General features: G+C 38.8%; 1 protein-coding gene and 1 long non-coding RNA gene across 5 annotated transcripts in view; one reads left to right on the forward strand and one right to left on the reverse strand.

Annotated features, from left to right (window-relative positions):
* Nucleotides 1-495: 495 nt before the first annotated feature.
* Nucleotides 496-18,157, reverse strand: part of ITGA6 (integrin subunit alpha 6) — a 45,392-nt gene continuing 27,730 nt past the window's right edge. For 3 of the 4 annotated variants that reach the window (XM_080398834.1, XM_080398831.1, XM_080398833.1), the window contains 17 exons: nt 17,437-17,564; nt 15,599-15,694; nt 15,022-15,083; nt 13,592-13,749; nt 12,387-12,542; nt 11,546-11,661; nt 10,443-10,632; nt 10,275-10,358; nt 9,998-10,077; nt 9,771-9,848; nt 9,565-9,667; nt 8,286-8,459; nt 6,973-7,071; nt 6,508-6,618; nt 6,326-6,424; nt 5,863-5,988; nt 496-2,579 (listed from right to left, as the gene is read on the reverse strand). In XM_080398834.1, the coding sequence (XP_080254960.1) occupies nt 2,421-2,579; nt 5,863-5,988; nt 6,326-6,424; nt 6,508-6,618; nt 6,973-7,071; nt 8,286-8,459; nt 9,565-9,667; nt 9,771-9,848; nt 9,998-10,077; nt 10,275-10,358; nt 10,443-10,632; nt 11,546-11,661; nt 12,387-12,542; nt 13,592-13,749; nt 15,022-15,083; nt 15,599-15,694; nt 17,437-17,564 (2,019 nt within the window). In that variant the 3' untranslated portion in view covers nt 496-2,420. Of the gene's footprint in view, nt 2,580-4,245; nt 4,376-5,862; nt 5,989-6,325; nt 6,425-6,507; nt 6,619-6,972; nt 7,072-8,285; nt 8,460-9,564; nt 9,668-9,770; nt 9,849-9,997; nt 10,078-10,274; nt 10,359-10,442; nt 10,633-11,545; nt 11,662-12,386; nt 12,543-13,591; nt 13,750-15,021; nt 15,084-15,598; nt 15,695-17,436; nt 17,565-18,157 lie in introns of all 4 variants that reach the window. The other variant, XM_080398832.1, reaches the window with a different exon arrangement.
* On the forward strand, nt 1,177-9,550 carry LOC308068381. The gene is made up of 3 exons (XR_013929947.1): nt 1,177-1,311; nt 2,475-2,684; nt 8,939-9,550. It is a non-coding gene; the product is annotated as an uncharacterized lncRNA (long non-coding RNA).

Genomic DNA, 18,157 nt, shown 5'->3' on the forward strand with positions numbered 1-18,157 from the left:
ATGGACTTGAAGCTGGACCCTGCAATAATGTAATTGACTGTCAGTATCAAACTTGCACCGCTAGCTATAGATAGATATGTGAAGCCCTTGACTAATTATGGGGGCTGCATCCATCTTCCCTAGTTCCAGGCACACCTGTCTGGCAGGGGGGGCCTTTTAGAAGACTGCTTGCATTGAAGGGAGCCTGCAGTGTGAGTGAAGTGTGGAGGGAGAGGGTAGCTCTGCCCCATGCAGGAGCTGACACTTGGTTTGCCAGAGCCTGCTCTGCCATACTCCGTGCCTGACTTACCAACACTGGAAACTGCCAAGAGCCTGCTCAGTGAGGTGGCACGTCAGCTCCTGCAGCTGCCTTACCTACCTTTGCATGGCAGAGGACACCAAGAGTTATGGCAGCATTGAGAATGAGACAATTTGTTAAAGCTTGCAACTTTCAGCTTACTCTTCTAGTGAACTTAGCTCAGTTAATTATGATAAATCACTATTACCAAACCAATGTTTAATTAAAAAAAGAATTTATTTCACACTTCTATACAAATATCCACAGGTAATTTCTAATCATGGAATGATGTAGCATTGCTAGCTGGTATAAAAAAAAAAGATAAAAGTATACCAGTGACATGACTTATTTTTCAAGAACTTTCAGTTTAACACTGTTAAGATGTTCATCTTCTTAGGCGAAGGCCAAAACCTGCTTTTAAATCCAAGGCTATTTGTCAAACTAGTCTTAGCCCCTGATTAGCCTGGCTTCTGAAGCTGCTGAACCTTTCAGCAAGTAAGACAGAATTCTAAAAGCTCAAAAACTGAGTAACAGCTAAATACGTGTGTAAGTGTTCATAAAATCAGGGTCACAGCATACTAAGATTATTTAGCAGACAGATGAGTCATTAAATTAATGCACTTTCTATAATGATAACATTTTAGGTGACCACACCTTCCAAGAAGGTATGTTCAAAGTTAGTAGTAAAAACAGTTGCCAACTGCCCTCATAGCAGGTTTTTACCCTATGGGGGGGAAAAAGTACCAAGAGGTTTTTGCATAGTTGAAATTACTAGCAATTAATGTGCATACTTTTTGAGCAGAATTTTGTTTTACATGGAATAAACAATTGTGAACTAAATCTTTGTTCTTAAATAGTACCAACACTTTAGAACATGGGTGAAAAAGTAAACTCTTTAAATAGTTTTATCAGATATGTTACAATAGTTACATTACTGATAAACACAACATTATGGTTCTACTTTTATCAACATTCAGGTATTCAAGAGGATTCAGTAGTCTCAACATGGATCAACTCCGCTCCCCATCATTAAGGTAAGTTAGGCATTTAGAGCCTCCTTCAAGTGCTATACAACAGTTGCAGTAGTCAATGCCTTTTGCCAAACAGTAAGTCCTTATGAACCTGGAGAGCTGTTTCCAGAGAACCTCTCACTTTCTTGCAGTGAGTATAAAACTGTATAAAAATCCTACTTCTGTATGGTGTCCAAATCGTTAAATAGTCTGGAGTAATATACAAATTGCGTTACAAGACCTGATAATTTCTATTATATAAAGTTACAAGTACGAGGAATAAAAAGCCCACATACACATCACTGGAATAAATATTTACATTTTTAGAACGCATTGGCACCTTCAGTGACTTATTAAAATGCAGTGAAAGCCTCAGGTCTTATACTCTAAGTTCAAAAACACAGTGGATTTGAAAGTTCAGTTAAGTCTTTGGCCTAACAGTTAGTCAAAGACAGTGATTTATAACAAAAATAAATACAAAAATGACTAAAATGTCTATATACAAAAAGTACATCTAATATTCAAGCCTCTCTTAAAAAAAACACCTGTGTATATTTGCTGTGAACAAGAATCACACAGTCTGATCCTGGAAAAAAAAGTAATATTGAGCAACATGACCTATTGCACATGTAATTTAAGATGATGCTTCTTGTTAAGCCCTAACTACTGCAGCAGGCAAAGTTCATGACTAAAGTAGATTTGCAGGTCTTCAGATTTACTTGAACAAAGTGTGTTAAGGCCACTGTGTGTTTATAATGGATTGAGGGAAGGATGGAGAACCTGTCTTGACCTTAGTCATGCACTCCTTGCATACCTGTGAAGAGGGTTAGGATCACTGAAAAGGTCTGCTGTAGTGGTTTTGCATATTTTGCAGGAAAGACCCCATATCAACAGAGTATCTTATGAAGCATGAGCTAGATTTGAAGGTGGAAAGAGGCAGTCTGGCAATTAAATAATGCAAATAAAGTCTGTTGAAGCAATTTTAACTGTGCAAACAAAAGCCGCAATATAAGTAGTAATATCTACAATCAAATGCTGAATGTCCATAGTGTTCATAGGTTTAACTCCATCAGTATTCCATTAATGAAAACCTGGATGTTTATCTGAACTGTGTGGATGAAAAGAATTTTTCCCTAAGAATAACTTTCATTTTCATTCCATTTTGTGAACCATTGTTTTGTCTCGAGGTCTTTGCATTTCCCATCTTTGAGCTGTCGCTCTTCTTTTCGAATTCTTACAGCATGATACCGGGGGACACTGTCTTCGTACCTAGAACGCTGGAAGAACCCACACTGGGGCAAAGAAGAAAAAGAACAGTTTAGGTTCAATTTGCTGCCAAAGTGCTGCTACAATTATGGGAGGCAGTAAATTCTTCCTTTGCACAGACAGATGTACAGGTAAGCAAACTGAAGACAAAAATACATAGGCCAAAAATGTAGCCTGTGTAGCTGTAAAAATGTGAGTCAGCAGGTCTACGTTAGTTGTTCCAGCAGCCAATGAAGACAAAATGGCACAGTCTGACAATCTGGTGGTAATCTAATACCTTAAAAATATTCCCTTCACTAACTTTTCTAAATTTGTTTTACAAGTCTCTTAAGTCTTCTTACAAAGCTATTAATTCACATAATAAGAGAATTTAATGCTACACAGACAAGTAGGTACAGTTCAGAAAAGCTTGCTTCTCCTGAATCAGTCTTCCTGTATGGCGACATGATTTAGCTAAGATTTCCAGGACCTTCAAGAAAAGTTACAGTAGGGCTTTGTTTTTCAAAGCACCAACTCCACTACTGTCACCTGAACTAACTACACATGCAGCGTTAGAACATGAGTCTTGCTTAGTTTGCTGTAGGATAAAAACCAGACCTAATTTGAAAGTTGTGTAATGTCCCACAACACAAGTCTCCCTACGTGAAATCTAGTACAGCTTATTTGTGCAATTTTTTTATCAAAAGCTACTGTAAAAACTGATTTTAAATATTGAGGAATGGACTGACATTAATTTTAAAACGAAAATGGAGTTATGGCCACAGTGTTACAAAGAGGATGACTGGTAGAGACTCAAGTTTACATGCTTATTATTGTGCCATCCAGCTGTGATTAGATACTGCTAGAAAAAAAAAAAAAAAAAAAGGCTGAAGTGGCAAGGTTTTGTTCATAGTAGGTGGGGTGGTGGGATTTTTGTGTTTGGTTGGTCAAGGGTTGGGTTTTTTTTAAATATAATTAGAATTTACATGGAACTGAATTTTTTTAAAAATTACATCAAGGCATAGACCAAATCTTTAGCCATCTCTTAGTTAAGATTTCATTAAACACTGTTTTGACACATTTTAGTTAAGAATTCTTCCCCACCCCCTCGTCCCAAGCATCACTTATTAATAGAATGTACATGCATGTAGCAACTTGAATAAAGGTTGCTAGGAACATAAATCATCACGCATCTAGTAGCTTCAGCAGAGGAAAGTCTGTTCCTAGAAAAGTAATACTTTAGAATTGAAGGAAAACAGATGTTTCCACAGCAATTAAATTCTCATTATGAAAACCCCTTTCATTAGAAGCAACATGTACCTTTTAGCATGCACCGAAGGTTAGTAAAGCAAGTTTACCGTCCATGTAGTCTTAGCTTTAAATCTTAACTCTGCAGTGTTGATTACCATCTCTCAAGTTTAAAACCTTACTTGTACTATTAAAACGTAAATCAAAAAAAGACCAAAAACCATTGCAACAGATCAACATGTCTTCTAAAGAAATAGACAAGAAGCTTTTTAGACCAAGGTAAACGCGTCTGTGTTTGTTCTCGTGCACCAAAAGCTAAAAATCTATCGACAGAATGAGCAAGCAAGTATGATAGTTTGGAATCCAAATGTTAATAGAACATATGCAGTAAAAGCTGCTTCATTAGCCACCACAACCATAGCATGTGCCACAGCTAAAAATTAAAAAAAAAAAATCATCAATTACCAATTACAGCAGTAGATCAATACTATGCATCAGAAGTAAGCCTCTCTTTATCAGATGGCTGAGCATGGATCTCAGCCTTGTGATATGTGGCATCGTAATGATCTTTCTTATTTCTCTTGAAGAAACCACACTACAAGGAAGCAAGGTATTTAGTCAATTTTTCTGGACTGGAAGAAGTCAAACCTATTAAAACTGACTTAAGTCTGTGAACTGTCTTCCCATTATCCCTTCACAGGAAAAAAAAAAAACAAACCAAAAATCACAAGAACTCAGCTGTTTCTAGATCTGAGAACTTCTTGGACTAACTCAATCTGTAAAATAATAGGGTAACCTGAGGTAAATAATACTATTTTAGAGGCATTTTGATAAATTTTTAATACATCTTTTAAAGAAAAGTTACTATAAAGTATGTGCAGAGGAATTAAAGCTGGCTGTGAAGAGCAAAAAGAAGTCTAAAAGGAATCCTGTTTGTGGAGTGGTGCACAGGATAGACAAAAACTTAGGGTAGAACCAAAATTAGTACTGCTTTGGCATGTACAACACACACATTTGTCTTAAACTGATCATTTAACTGATGTTGAAGTACTGTATTTGTCCTTTGTAAGATGGCACAGTGTTTGTCATCAAAAGAAGCATTTTACACACATTTTACATGTGCATGCACGTGTGAAAAATATATTTTCATGTGCAGTAAAACACCAGCCGTTATATAACCTACGAGCCCACCCGAAGTTTTAATTAATCAAGGAAGATTTGCAGCAGGGGCTGGGCATTTATTAGAAAATAAGCCTGAACTATCCTGTGAAAAGTCACCTGCAGCAAATAGTAGCTCCTCAGCAAAGCTAATTGCTGTCCTTTCGCCAGAAGAAAGTGCTAGATAGGATATTCTTCTTCACCTCTTCTTTCTTACTAACGTTCTGCTATCCCATAACAGCAAATACTAACTGCCTATGCCTGTAAAAACTAAGAATAAAAGGACTGCCCTGTTATACTTGGAACCATAATTAGTTGTAAAAATGCCAACAAAAGTAGTTAGAAAAATAGGTACTTGATTTTTTTTTTCCCCCTTTTGGAAATTGCTAACCTTTTGTTATACACACATACTGCTTTAGGGTTTCTAAGATAGAACACCGATGCTACAGAAATTCACCAAGACACCTGGCTACGTATTATTTCTGCACCTTCTGGTTATTTTAATTAATCTACTGTCAGTTTAATGGTATTCCTATTGTTATGAGAACAAAGCCCTGCTAACATTTGTAGATATTTCACATGAAGTTTTACACCTAACTGCAGAAGCCCGTTCGTTAGCTGTACCCATCTGTATCAAAGTAACTATGGTCTCCAAACACTTGTCCTGAGTTTTGCTCAGAGCTCAAGTACTTCCTTTTTAGGATGTGAAAACAGAAAAATTTCGTAACAAGTCTTCCCATATAACCATTTTCATTCCAAATGTTGCAAAACTGAGAAACAGATAAAGGTAATGTATGGCTTGGGCAGTTTTGCTCTATTTTTAATCCCAAACACAAACCAAAATAAATAATTGGCTTAATTAGTCTGCTGTCTTGTCAGTTGTAGACAAGGAAATAAAAAATAGCCAGACAAATAAAAGCTCACCTTCCATAGCAAGAACACCAACAGTGCAAGCATCAGTATTCCAGCAAAAATAGCCACCGAGATGATCCACCAAGGTACTCCTGTATAAAGTGCTACTGGCTTTGCAGGAAAGACAGTAACACGCACCTAAAGGAGAGAAGATACATGAGGATGGGAAGAGCACTTCAGAGGCATCCATGTTTAATAGGAAGGACAATTTATACAATCTTAATCTCTTATCTAACAACATGTCTTCTCTCATCTACAATATGTTTTTGAAGAAAAAGTTCCTACTGGTATCATTTTAATATGGCAGTGAATTTTCCCAACTCAATTGAAAGGTAAAAATAGTAATTCAAAACTCAGGTAAACATTTAGCTACTGTTGTTTTAAAATGTTTTGGGTTCCCTTCCCCCCACCACCCTTTGAGATAAGCTGGAAACATCACACCCACAACGTGGTTAGCATTAAACGTTCAGCTTACCTGAGCAGCTTCATTTGTGAGTTTAACATTCTTAGCTGCAGCAGGAACACTAATCGAAGCCCTAACAACAACGTCCAGGTAGTTCATTTTGGAGTATTCCTGTTCCAAAATAAGATACGGACATTAGACACAGAACAGGAAAGAACTCCAACCTTCCAAAAATGGCAGGTAAGAGGACTTACTTCTAAGAAAGTACTGTTCCACAGCCTGGAACGCAGCACGATAGATGCCTTGCTGTCTAAACCCTTCAGGGGACATTTTATGTCCACACAGCGTGCATTCACATTGCAGTCCTGCAATTACAACTTTCTACATGTAAATAAAAGCACATCCTCACAAACTGTTTTTTAAAACACTGAGATTAAAAACTGGGTTATATGCGTCACATTTATGGGCAAGAACCGACATCTGTTCCTGCTGACAGCAATAGGAAAATTTTATGTAGATAACTATACATAAATTCTTTCCTATTTCTCTCTTACCAGTAGATAATCTAAGCGGTCAAATTTTAGAAGTGTCGATACTTGAATTTAAGATGAAAACAAAGCAGAGAGATACCTTCTTGCACCCTGTCAAACTGAGAAAAGCCCTCTTACAAGTGCAGTGGGAGGTATCTGACAAGACTATACTCAGTGTAATACGCTTACCAAGGTTTTGTATTTTCTTTCTGAGAATAAAGAAAATGTCTTGCCATCTGCAATCTGCCTCTCTGCAACCTCACGCTTCCTTCTTGAATTATGGGATTCCTAAAAAGAAGAAAAAAATAAGAGTAAGAAGAGTTTTAGTAGTTTATCCTAAGTATCTCTTCATTCTTACCCCTTGCAAGCACAGAAATCAGCAGTGAGTGTTTTCTTGTTCCGCGATCAGCACGAGTGCCATCATTCTATATCCATACTTGTCTACATTCATTTCTAATGATATATTCAGGACAATTACTAGAATTTGAGATTACCTAAAGAAAGGTCAACTGACTACGTTCTTTAATAGGTCAAGAGGGTTTTAGATTTATAAAGCTTTCAATGTTATTTCCACTGTTGTTCTATATAAAGGTTATTAATGTTACTGTGCTATAAGTAAGATTGTGCTGAGGTATGTGCATGGTTTTTTAACATTTAATTACACTCACTGAAAATTTTACTAACTAATGTAGTGATCTAACAAGAATGGGTTTGTGTGCCTGCAGTTTTAATGGTGAAAATCATAATCTTAACATTATATGAAGGAAAAAAAAAAAAAGACAAGAAAGGCTTAGGGCAGGGGTCCTCAAACCTTTTAACCAGGGGGCAGGCGCGCGGATGCAGTGGCAGGCAGTCATCTGCGGCTGCTTGGTTCCCCCCCCCATCAAACCCCAGCGGGGGGGTGGGGGGTTCTATAAATACCGGGGGCCGGACTGAGGACCCTGGGGGGCCGTATCGGGCCCGTGGGCCGTAGTTTGAGGACCCCTGGCTTAGGAAAAAAATTTTGCTAGATAGGCACAATGAAGGGCTATGAAACTTGCTTCAGAAATTCCTTTTCTTGTATTTGTTATAAATAAGTAAATTTAAGTGCAAGCCTCTTCTCTTCAAAAAAGTACATGGAATTCACCCGGGCTGGGGAGATGTTTACTGTTGTTCGTTGTCTTCTGTGTAAGAATTCGATCAGATTTCAATAACGCTGATGAAATTTGTTAAAGCAATCAGCAGTGTCATCCTGTAAGAGCATATGACAGCAGTGCCCACTGCAAAAAGAGTCACCATGATACAGCACCTCCATTTCAGCATATTATCTTCATTAACTGTTACTAAGTCTCCTGATAAGTTTACTTGACACATTGCTCATGTATTGAGCTTATGAGCTGCTTAAGACAAAAAATCAAAAAAAACCCAAAACCCAACTGGAAGCAAGCTCTTCCACCCTGCTATCCCATGCTGCAGTGCCTTCATGTTGTACTAATTCATAAACAGAAGAGAGGGTAACATACCGCAACACGCAAACTATTGATTTCCTTCTCAGGTTGACAGGAGACTTTTTCCAAGCCTTTGGAATCTATTTTCATCAAATAGAGCAGCCATTTGCCATTACTAATTTCTTTTGGCCACTGGATGTCCAGGGAAGCAGTACCAAATGTTTTCAGTGGTCTGCCCAAGTTAGTTACCTGTTAAAACAAACATTCTTTAAACTCTGAAATACTTTTTAAAGATAATCTCTTCTTGATTGAAACTGTTACTGACTTGGGCAAGTTTTAAGCCCACACTGGTAACAGGCAGATGAAAGACAGCTGACAGTATAAAGCAAAGCATATACTGGAACTAGCACACTTGGGTAGCAAGTAAGTAGAGTTTAAACATGCAAGTATTAAAATTGTCTAACGTGAACTTTCTAAGCTGTTGATTTTTAGAAATCTGTCTTAATGTGAAACAACAACTCCAATTTAGAGTTAACAAATAATTCTGTTACTGAGGCAAATTGCAAGTTTATGAGGAACTCTGACACAGAAAGATAACCAGCTTTTGCTCTTCTAAAGCGCAGGAGTTATTTCCCAACCTATTTTTTTGCTTTCTTAGCATTACCATTTATGACAGCAAGTTCTAAAACAGATATTCTATCTGTGTCTACTTTAATACACGCATGCAGGTAACAGAAGGAAGTGAAGGACTGAAAGAGATGGACATGAATCCTGACAAACTACAATGTACAAAGACAGCAGGGTTTGCATCAGTGATGCAGAAAAAGCAAATCTCTTGCTGATAAACAGTTTTTGCAGAACCAAAACCGTCTCTCTCAGCCTTCTTGATTTATTTGTGAGGCGGAAGACCAAAAGAGTGCAACAGACCTACACATTCACAGTGGCTCCTGCAGTGTCATCTTGTACCTGCTCAGTCCTGCATGCAGTAAGCACGTACACTCCCTGCCTGTGTGCATCAGCTCACACCAGGACATGCCACAGACAGGCTTCTGGGTTGAAGTTTTGTTCCCTGCCTGCATGGGGGTTTGTGCTGCATGGCTGAGTGTGCACGAACTGCTCTGGAAAAATGCATAGCCAGCCTCAGGACACTTCCTCAACACAGGACTGGAAAACATCAAGGCCTAAAGAAGCTCTGTTCTGCAGTTAGACTACATATTCTGATCAGGAAGTCAGGATTTGGGGACAAGAAAAGCCAATTTCAAATCCAGCAACTTTTCCAAGTATTTGTATGCCTAAAGAGAGAAGCTGTTCATTTGATTAAAAGCAGCTGTTGACATTAATCTAAACTACTCACTCTGAATTCATACTCTATGAGGTTTCCAATATTATCTTCAGATTTCATAGCACTCTCACCAACGATGTCACCTCCAAAATATACCTGAGAAGGCTTAGCCACTCTTTTCCGTTGGGGGCGGGGAAGGAGAAAAATCAGATTTTAATGAAATCTGCAGTAAAACTGTCATCCCCAGCCCCCCAGTTTGTTACGCTATCAACACTTACCCAGCAAGTGATAAAAGCAATTCAAGAACCACTTTAGCACTAGCTGTAATTGGAGTCGAATTAACTTGAGTGCTTGTTCTACAAGGAAAAGGAAACAATGCTGTTTATTTTACAAATTTAGCAGTTTCCACTTTACTGTGAAATTGCTTTTGCGAACCGAACAAGGTAATTCAAAATGTGTACAACTGTATATAAAAACATAGCGTGCACACACAAAGAAAACTTACGTTTCCAACTTCAAATTAATGTCCAAGTCTGTTGTATCAACATTAACTTTACTGGTACTTAAGATCAGATAAAAGGTTACCTAGACAAGAAAGAACATCCATGAAATATGTAAAAAATTTATAAAATATATTAATACATGCAATACTGTAAGAAATACACCATCAAGCTCTAGAGTTAAAAGGACATATCCAAATCAAATTTCCAGGTATGACACACAGAAACTTTGGACACATGCAATCAGGATTGTATAGCTTGAGTAGAACAGGTGCAACTTACATTGGAATTTCTTTTGAAAGGATTTCCAAGTTCACACTCCGCTTGAGAACCATTCTGGTTAGCACCACATGTTAGCTGTTTCTCCTGATTAAACAGAATACATTTAGAAGTAAAAATATGCTGAAAATATCTTAAAAATTGAACCTCTTTTCTCTTAAAAATACTTACAGGATAACCTCTCATCTCCCTGAATGCAGAATATGTCAGACTGTCTGGAAAAGTTGCAATTAGTTTAGCTTCATATGCATCTTCACCATCTTTTTGTGGATTCTTTGCATCAGATGGACTGTTTGTCACCGTTATTTCCAGGGCGATATCCTTCTGATCTTTCAGCACAAGCACTGGCATGCCGTTTTCACTGCAGAAATGGAGTATACAGGGTTGCGTGCATTAGGAAAACAAACATGTATGAAAGTTTGCTTCTCACTATGGTTTATCCAAATACAATTCCCTCTATCAGGGAAGAGCTACTGTAAGACCACAAACACATGAATGGTCATAGGGTTTTTTTCCCAGACCAGTATTTTGTCTCTGAAAGTGACCCGAAGTTGACAGGATAGAACAAACTGGTACACTCCTCGAGTAATCAAGAGTTCATAGTATTTCTGAAAGGCCACTTGCATCTGACTTATGTTTAATAGCATGAATTTTCTCTGAATAAATCTACTGATCTACTTTTTCTTGTAAGGTATACATGGTTTTGGCTTCCGAGTCAGGTTGTGGCACTCACTGCTAAAGGTGACCGTCAACAGTCAGTCACCTCACTTCCTTTTGTTTGTTTTACACCTCTTTTCTCATTTCACTAGCCGTCCGGGGGGAGGGATGCAGCAGGGTGTTAGGTGTGCATTATGATGAATTCATTTCTCTGTTCCCTTCTCTGTAACTGCTTGTCTCAGGCTACCAGACTATAAGTATATCATGTTGTCATACAATCGAATTTCATCTCGAAAATAGTTAACAGTATTGCAGACAGACTACTTGCAAGGCTGGTTTAGAATCTTTTTTTTCCAGCGGTTAGAAACCTTTTTTCTAACTTTTAGCCCACAGGTGCACAGTTGTGCCAACTTTGTATCCCTTTGACTCTTAGCCACCAAGCTCATCCCCATTCCCCCACCCTCCTCACCCTGACAGACCAGCACTACTACTACACAGGGCTGTGTTTGCCAGACTAATAGAACAAAGCTGCTCTACCTCCCAAAATCCTCTCCTAAAAGTTCTTTTAGGCACTTGTTCATAACTGGAATTTTAGCAATGCATTAATCAAGGCTTACATTGGTAAATAAGTAAACCTGTCTTCGTTTCCTTCTCTAGCGCAAAACCGGTACTGAAGTTTCAGATTGCTGTGACATTCATTGTCTTCTCCACATCCTTCTTTTAAGAACTCCACCTAAATAAAACCAAAGGACTTTTACTCCATGCCACATGATACTAGCTTAGAACAAGATTTCTGATGTGCACTGCATAAAGCATCTACAGGGAACCGGGAGATGCTTTCCTGGGTAGAGTAAGATTTTAACCTGACTCTTTACTTCTTGACTGTCAGTAGAGTTTTCCTTTGTAAGACACAGCCCTTGAAGCTGGTAATTTAGAACTTTAAATGTGACTCAAGGGCAAAGTTAGATAATTCTAAGTGAGAGGTACACTTCTAATAAGGAAAAACATCCTTAAGGCTGATTCTTCAATGAGCATTGAGGAAATGAGATCTTTTACCTGAGATATTCCTTCTCTTTTACTTCACTGCTGCAGAGCTCTAACACTGTTACGCAGCATCCTAAGCATGGAAGAATTAGACTGTGCATTATTTTGTCATGTGGGGCAAGTGTTCACAGCAGGAGATGATGGCCAAAGTCCATTCCCTCCTAAACTTGTCAGGCAGAGGGAAAAAAAACTAGCAGCTATACCGTCTTCACTTTTGTTGCAAAAGAAACAGGATCTAGTTCCTAAAATTTTGTAACAAGTTCCTAAACAAAATACAAAATCTAAGCCAGTAGTTACAAGTCCAGCGCCACCCCAGGTATTTCCTTCGGTCATAATTTAGCTTTCTACAGTCTTTAAAATTCAGTGATGTAACAACATGCAGATTTATGGGAAAATGTGATATCAAAGGCTTACTTTTGTGGTCTTTGTTTCAGATTCATTTGAATTTAGAATTGGTATAAGATCCGGAAGGGCTCTCTCTTTTCGTGTGGAAGGTGAGCTAGACTCCAGGCCAGCAACTTTAACACTGACTGATACTGGAATAGGGCGTAGCTTATCTTTAATTTTTTCCTGTTAAAATATTTTAAATGACACAGTTAGTGTACAGTCCAGAGAAGAAAAAACAGCACAAAGACTAGCTTTTGATACAGATTTTAGAACAAGCAATAAAGCAAAAAGTCTTTTTTGCTACATTTTGCAGTATTAAAACCATTCACTATATAGAAATGCAGCATTTTCTAGAAACATGCAAGAACACAAGGAGCCCAGCCCTACTGGTGTTTTGGGGTTTTTTTAAATGGCTTCCCAACCTCATGATTTCCGTCACCCTCAAGAATTCCTAGGAGCAACAGATCGTAACTCGGGCAAGTGAAATTCACACTACAACAATAAAATCACACACTGCAACAGGCTGCCCAGAGAAGTTGTGGATGCCCCATCCCTGAAAGTGTTCAAGGCCAGGCTGGATGGGGCTTTGAGCAACCTATCTCATGAAAGGTGTCCCTGCCCTCAGCAGCAGCTGGAATGAGACGATCTTTAAGATCCCTTCCAACCCAAACAATTCTATGATCCTATTGCATAATTTCAAGCTCTTTAATTGGCTGTGGTCAAAAGCAAGTGTGGAGGCTGGCTCACTAGTGCAGAGCCACAGATAGAGAATTTGTTCAGCAGCTGCTGGAATGCCACTTTGAAGGGCCAGTGCAGCACATAGCAAGCTTTCTTGCCCTGCCCATTTATCCCCTCTGAAACCCATGGATTAAAATTCTTTTCCTAGCCAGTCACACTGTTAAATTCTATAAGTTACTTCTGTTGGAAACAGCTCTCCATTTTTGGCATTTATTCCATCTCTGTTGTTCTAAATTAGTTCAGCTCTATTGACCTGCAGAGCATGCTGCAGTGGCTACAGCTTTTATTCACACTTTGTGAGAAAGGCAACAGGAAGCAGCATGTGTGCAGGGAGTAGTAAGGTGCTACTTAACTACAGCTATTTTCTAGTTTTGAAGCTTTTATTTCATGTGACTTTTGAGTTACATACAAAGGTACCATGAGGCTGAAAAAAAAGAGCATGGTTTTGGTTTAAATGTATCTAAATGGAATAAAAATAAAATACGCTGCCTTACCTGCAGTACAAGCTTGGTTGTCACACACTCTTTTGAGTTCTGCCCCCTTAGGGTTGTACTTGCAGTAAACTGATCGGAGAGGTGGTCCTTAAACCGTACCCTGGACGGCAGGCCTAACTGCCTCCTCTCGTTTTCTGCTTCAAATGTATAGTTGATCTCTATATGAAGAAATAAAGTAGGTCAGTATACAAAACAACCCTTACCTTATCAAAAAGAACAGGTATTATCTTACAACGTTATTCTAGGACTGTTTCAGCCAGTGCTGGGCTTGACAAGCTGTTTTCATTATTTACAAAACCTTCTCCATCTGTCAGTTTTGTCCCTCTCCAGGTGAGGGTACCCTGTGCGTGTGTCTGAAGGGAACTTTGAGCCAAATGCTTTCACCCCAGGAGAACCCACCCCCTGGAGCTGGAATGGCTGCTGCGGAGCCAGCAGGGCAGAGACGCGGACCTCGGTACCCATGTCTGGTTTGTCCCAAAGGGCACCTACGCAGCCAGCAGGGTTTTGAGGTCAAGGTGCGCTGTTAATTTTAATACTGAAAGCAGAAGTGTGACTACAGCTTTCTAGTTGTATGCCAAGGCATGTTTTGATAGATCTGAACTCTGTGCCTCTTTTCATCATCTCTGTATTCAGCGCAATGTTGCAAGGATGGGAACAGCACCAAGTGTGCCAGGGCTCAGGAGCACGCAGACAGGCACAGGTGAGCTGCCTGCCAAGAGCTGGAAGCACTGGACCTGTTGAAGGACCAGGACCTTATTCAGGCACATCCTATGGATTTTAAAAGTAAGTGAGAACATCAAGACCGGAGGAGAAAGAGGTTTGGGCTTAAAATTCTTCTCATTTCATCTCAAAATCTTACAGTTTTCTAATGTGTAGTAACAGCAACATTGTAACTAGAAAAACAGGAGACATGAGAAACTAACACTTTACATTTGTAACTATATTTATGGCACAGTCTTCCAGGCTTCTGTTAATAAAAAGATTTTTTTTATTACAGTTACTGATTTCTACAAAACCATTTTCATGAATACAGAACGCTGTTTTCTAGGGTAAGACTCTAGTAAGAAATAATGTTTACTAATGATAATTAAAATGGGCTTTTAGAACTGTTTTCTTCAGCAGCAGTAACCTAGAGAGGCAAAATGGTTTTGGTCCGTGTGGCAGCTGTTCGCTGGCAGTTGCATTACCTGTAAAACTTCAGCCTGTCCCCCACAGAACTTCCTAACACACCAGAATGACTCTAAATATACATTACTCTAAATACAGATAGCGTGATAGCTGACTGACCTTAGTAATGAGTCACAGTTTAAACTTGACAGCCACAGTCCCAGACAAGCCACTATAATTTCAGTTCTATTCTTCCATGAGGAAGAAAACAAAAAATAAACCATGTGATAAACAGATCAAAAATATTTCTCTTCAAAACTTACTTATTCTTGGGTTTAAATCACTGGGGTTTGCAGTATATTGAAAACATGCTTTCACATCCATCCTGTAAAAATTGTCAAGAAATTAGTACTCACTTCAATACAGCATGGTCTGACAGACTGAAAAGTTTTAATAGTCCACCGTCTGATACTGTCAGTCTTACGACTGTGGTTTTCATGCTAGAACAGTAATTTGCTGCTTACTAAACTGAATTACAAAGCAAGAAAAAATGGTTGATAAGCTATAAGAAAAAAGTATTTTCTGGCATTTGCTCTTGCATCTACTCATGAGAAAGCTGTTCAAGTTAAGATACTTGTAAGTGTTAAAAGTACTAAAGTTTGTCACTTAAGTGGCAAAGTGACATTCATTTTCAAAAATGGACATTATGAACAGAATATATTCCACACCTTGTCTTTAGCACAGTAGTCATAGCAAATTGAGGAAGTCAGTATGATCAGATGCAGATACATTTGCTTAACCTGCAAGACTGTCATATCCCTGTCACTTTAACATCATCACTAACTGAAATACACCGAGGATTCTGATATTGTTTTATTGGTTTGGTTTTTTTTAATTTACCATATTTCACTAGGGTCCTCAGGGTTCTTTTTCTTTAGATCAATTCTGTCAGGCTGTACTGTAATGCTTCTTCTGATGCTTATCACAGGCCGAGATCTTCATTTGAGGAAAAAACGGGGAATGAAAAGAAGGGGTGAAAGAAGAAGGAAAAGTTTCTGTTAAGGTTAATGAAATAATTCATGTGAATCCCAGATGCCCTCCATGCCTGCGCTGATTGGCAGCAAAGACACCCCAAGAAACATAGTTTAGCTTTTATAATGGTTAGAAACAAAATTAAACTACTTATAGCTAAGCAAAGAAAGTCACAAAACACAATTGTATTAAATGCCTGACAGGGAAGCAGGGTATGTTAATGTCATGTTGCGGCTGTCATTTTATACACATTAAAGAACCAGAAAATTCAAAGTCATGGTTCCCACCACAATGGTAATTCGGCCCCTGTGAACAACTGTAGGTACTAAAGTTCATTCAGATTAATGTTTGCGACAACTTTAATGTGGAGCCTGGGTTGCTGTGGGCAATGTTTTCATTTCCTGACTCCTCTGTAAGTAGGGCTGTATCCACAATTCAGCCTGACAGCTTCCCCCTTCTCTTCCCTCTTGGAAAGGACAAGAAAACACAGTTCACACTAACAAATGAATGAGCTGATCCCACCCTCATCAAAGCATCTAAGGCTGTTTAAAGTGGCCAGTTAAGCCACCTCCTCCTTTTCTAACAAATTTCTTTTAACTGGGCCCACCCTTTTCACTGTTTGGCACCATCACGCCACCATAAAGGTTTTTGTTCTCACCTCTCTAGAAGTTTTTGTACTGCCCTTATCAAGAAATTATTAAATCTCCTTTTGAGTAAGCAGAACACTTAATAAACTAACCGACTTTCCTTCCACCTACTCTGTTCTCTTCCACAAGCAATGGGAGTTGTTTTTGTTGTTGGGTGTTGTCTCAGAGTTATCTAAGAACGGTTCAGTTATGTACACAGATAGAATACACCCTTGGAGATGGGATCATCAAAGAAATTGGAGGAAAGGTCGTTCTGCTTGAAAGGCAGTTGTTTGCATCCCCAGAGTTGAGATAAGCAGTTTGGAGTTTCTGCCTCTCCTCCTCTGGGACTGACAGCAACCACCAAAGACCTGAACTTGATGCAGCACTCACAGCTCTGAGGAGGAGACAGTCCTCTTCCTGCTCCTTACTAGTGATTCAGCTTAACAGTACATTAAACTGGAAACAAAGCAGAGGTCTGCAAAAGGCTGTGACCTCATCTCCAATTAAGGCATGTGCTACGGAAATCCAAAAGGACCCTATCTGCAGGGCTTCCTCAGAACTGTTTCATGGACCCCACTGCAACCTCAGCAAGACTGGATGCCTCACTGCTTTTGGATCCTCAGCTACAAAAAGAGGGGTTTGGTTTAGTTTTATTCTATTTTCAGTAGAGCAGAATTAGATTTATGTAACAGCAGGGGACAAAAAGCTCTAACAAATGTATCAGTTAACTTCTTCCTTAAGGCAAAAGAATTACTTATCACCCTTAATCCCATCCAAAGACATGGGCATCCAAGTATGCGACCACAGGACAAAGCTGGGGTACAGATGCACTGCACACATCAGCGCTCCACAGTGACTGTCCACATTCACCCCCTCACCCTGCACTGCCTGTAAGGCAGCTTCTCAATAAGAGGAGGGGGATAAAGTAACAAAGTAATTTATGGAACCTCCAACTTCTAGAAGGAAAAATACACTCCAGGCCAAGCACCTTTTTGCTACTTCTAAGCAGTTTGGTTTTAAAAACTAAAACTAAAACCAAAACTTTGGTGTAATTAGTTATAGTTCTGTATATAATACCTGAACACAGATACAGAATCTGAAAGGGAACCAACAGCAATATCAGGGTAGGAATTTTTATCCAGGTCCATGTTTCCAGCAATAGAGTAACCAAAGAATCTGGTGCCTGTTTTTTCACCATCGAGAATCTAAAGAGCAAACAGATTGAGGGAATTCAGACATTTAAAAGCTATAAAAGTGAAGTAAGTGAACATTGTTGTCTTATTGCCAGAAAAAAACCAAAAGAGAGACCTCTGTGTTCAGGTAAGTGACACCGAAGTGCCAAGATGATTTGCTTTTCTTCCAAGAAGTTACTTTGCGATAGCAACGAGTACCAGAAACGACTGTTTTGCATAGAAATCTTGCCTAGCTTGTCTTTACTCATAGTATTTGTGCAGTATAGGCACCTGAAACTGAAAAAGCATTCTAGAAAGTATTCTAGGAAGTGTAATCAAGTTCCATTCTCACCTTGCCAACTGAACACAGTGGTCCTCAAGAAAAAAAGAAAAAGGCATAAACATTTCTTATTAAAAAAGAAAGTGAAGTAGTAGTTGTGAAAAGAGAAAATAAAGAAGCTAATTATTTTCCAGTCCTCAAATGTCTTTCAAAAAAAACAAACCTTACTTATCTACATGCCTTTTTCCTTCTCTACATACTACTGGTGCCAAAGGACTGCCCCAGAAAGAAAAATGTGTATTAAAATGAAGAATTCCTAATTTTTCTGGTCAACGGTGCAATCTTG

The sequence above is a fragment of the Falco punctatus genome (genome assembly GCF_963210335.1).
Source record: "Falco punctatus genome assembly, chromosome: 8".
In the NCBI taxonomy this organism is placed as follows: Eukaryota; Metazoa; Chordata; class Aves; order Falconiformes; family Falconidae; genus Falco; species Falco punctatus.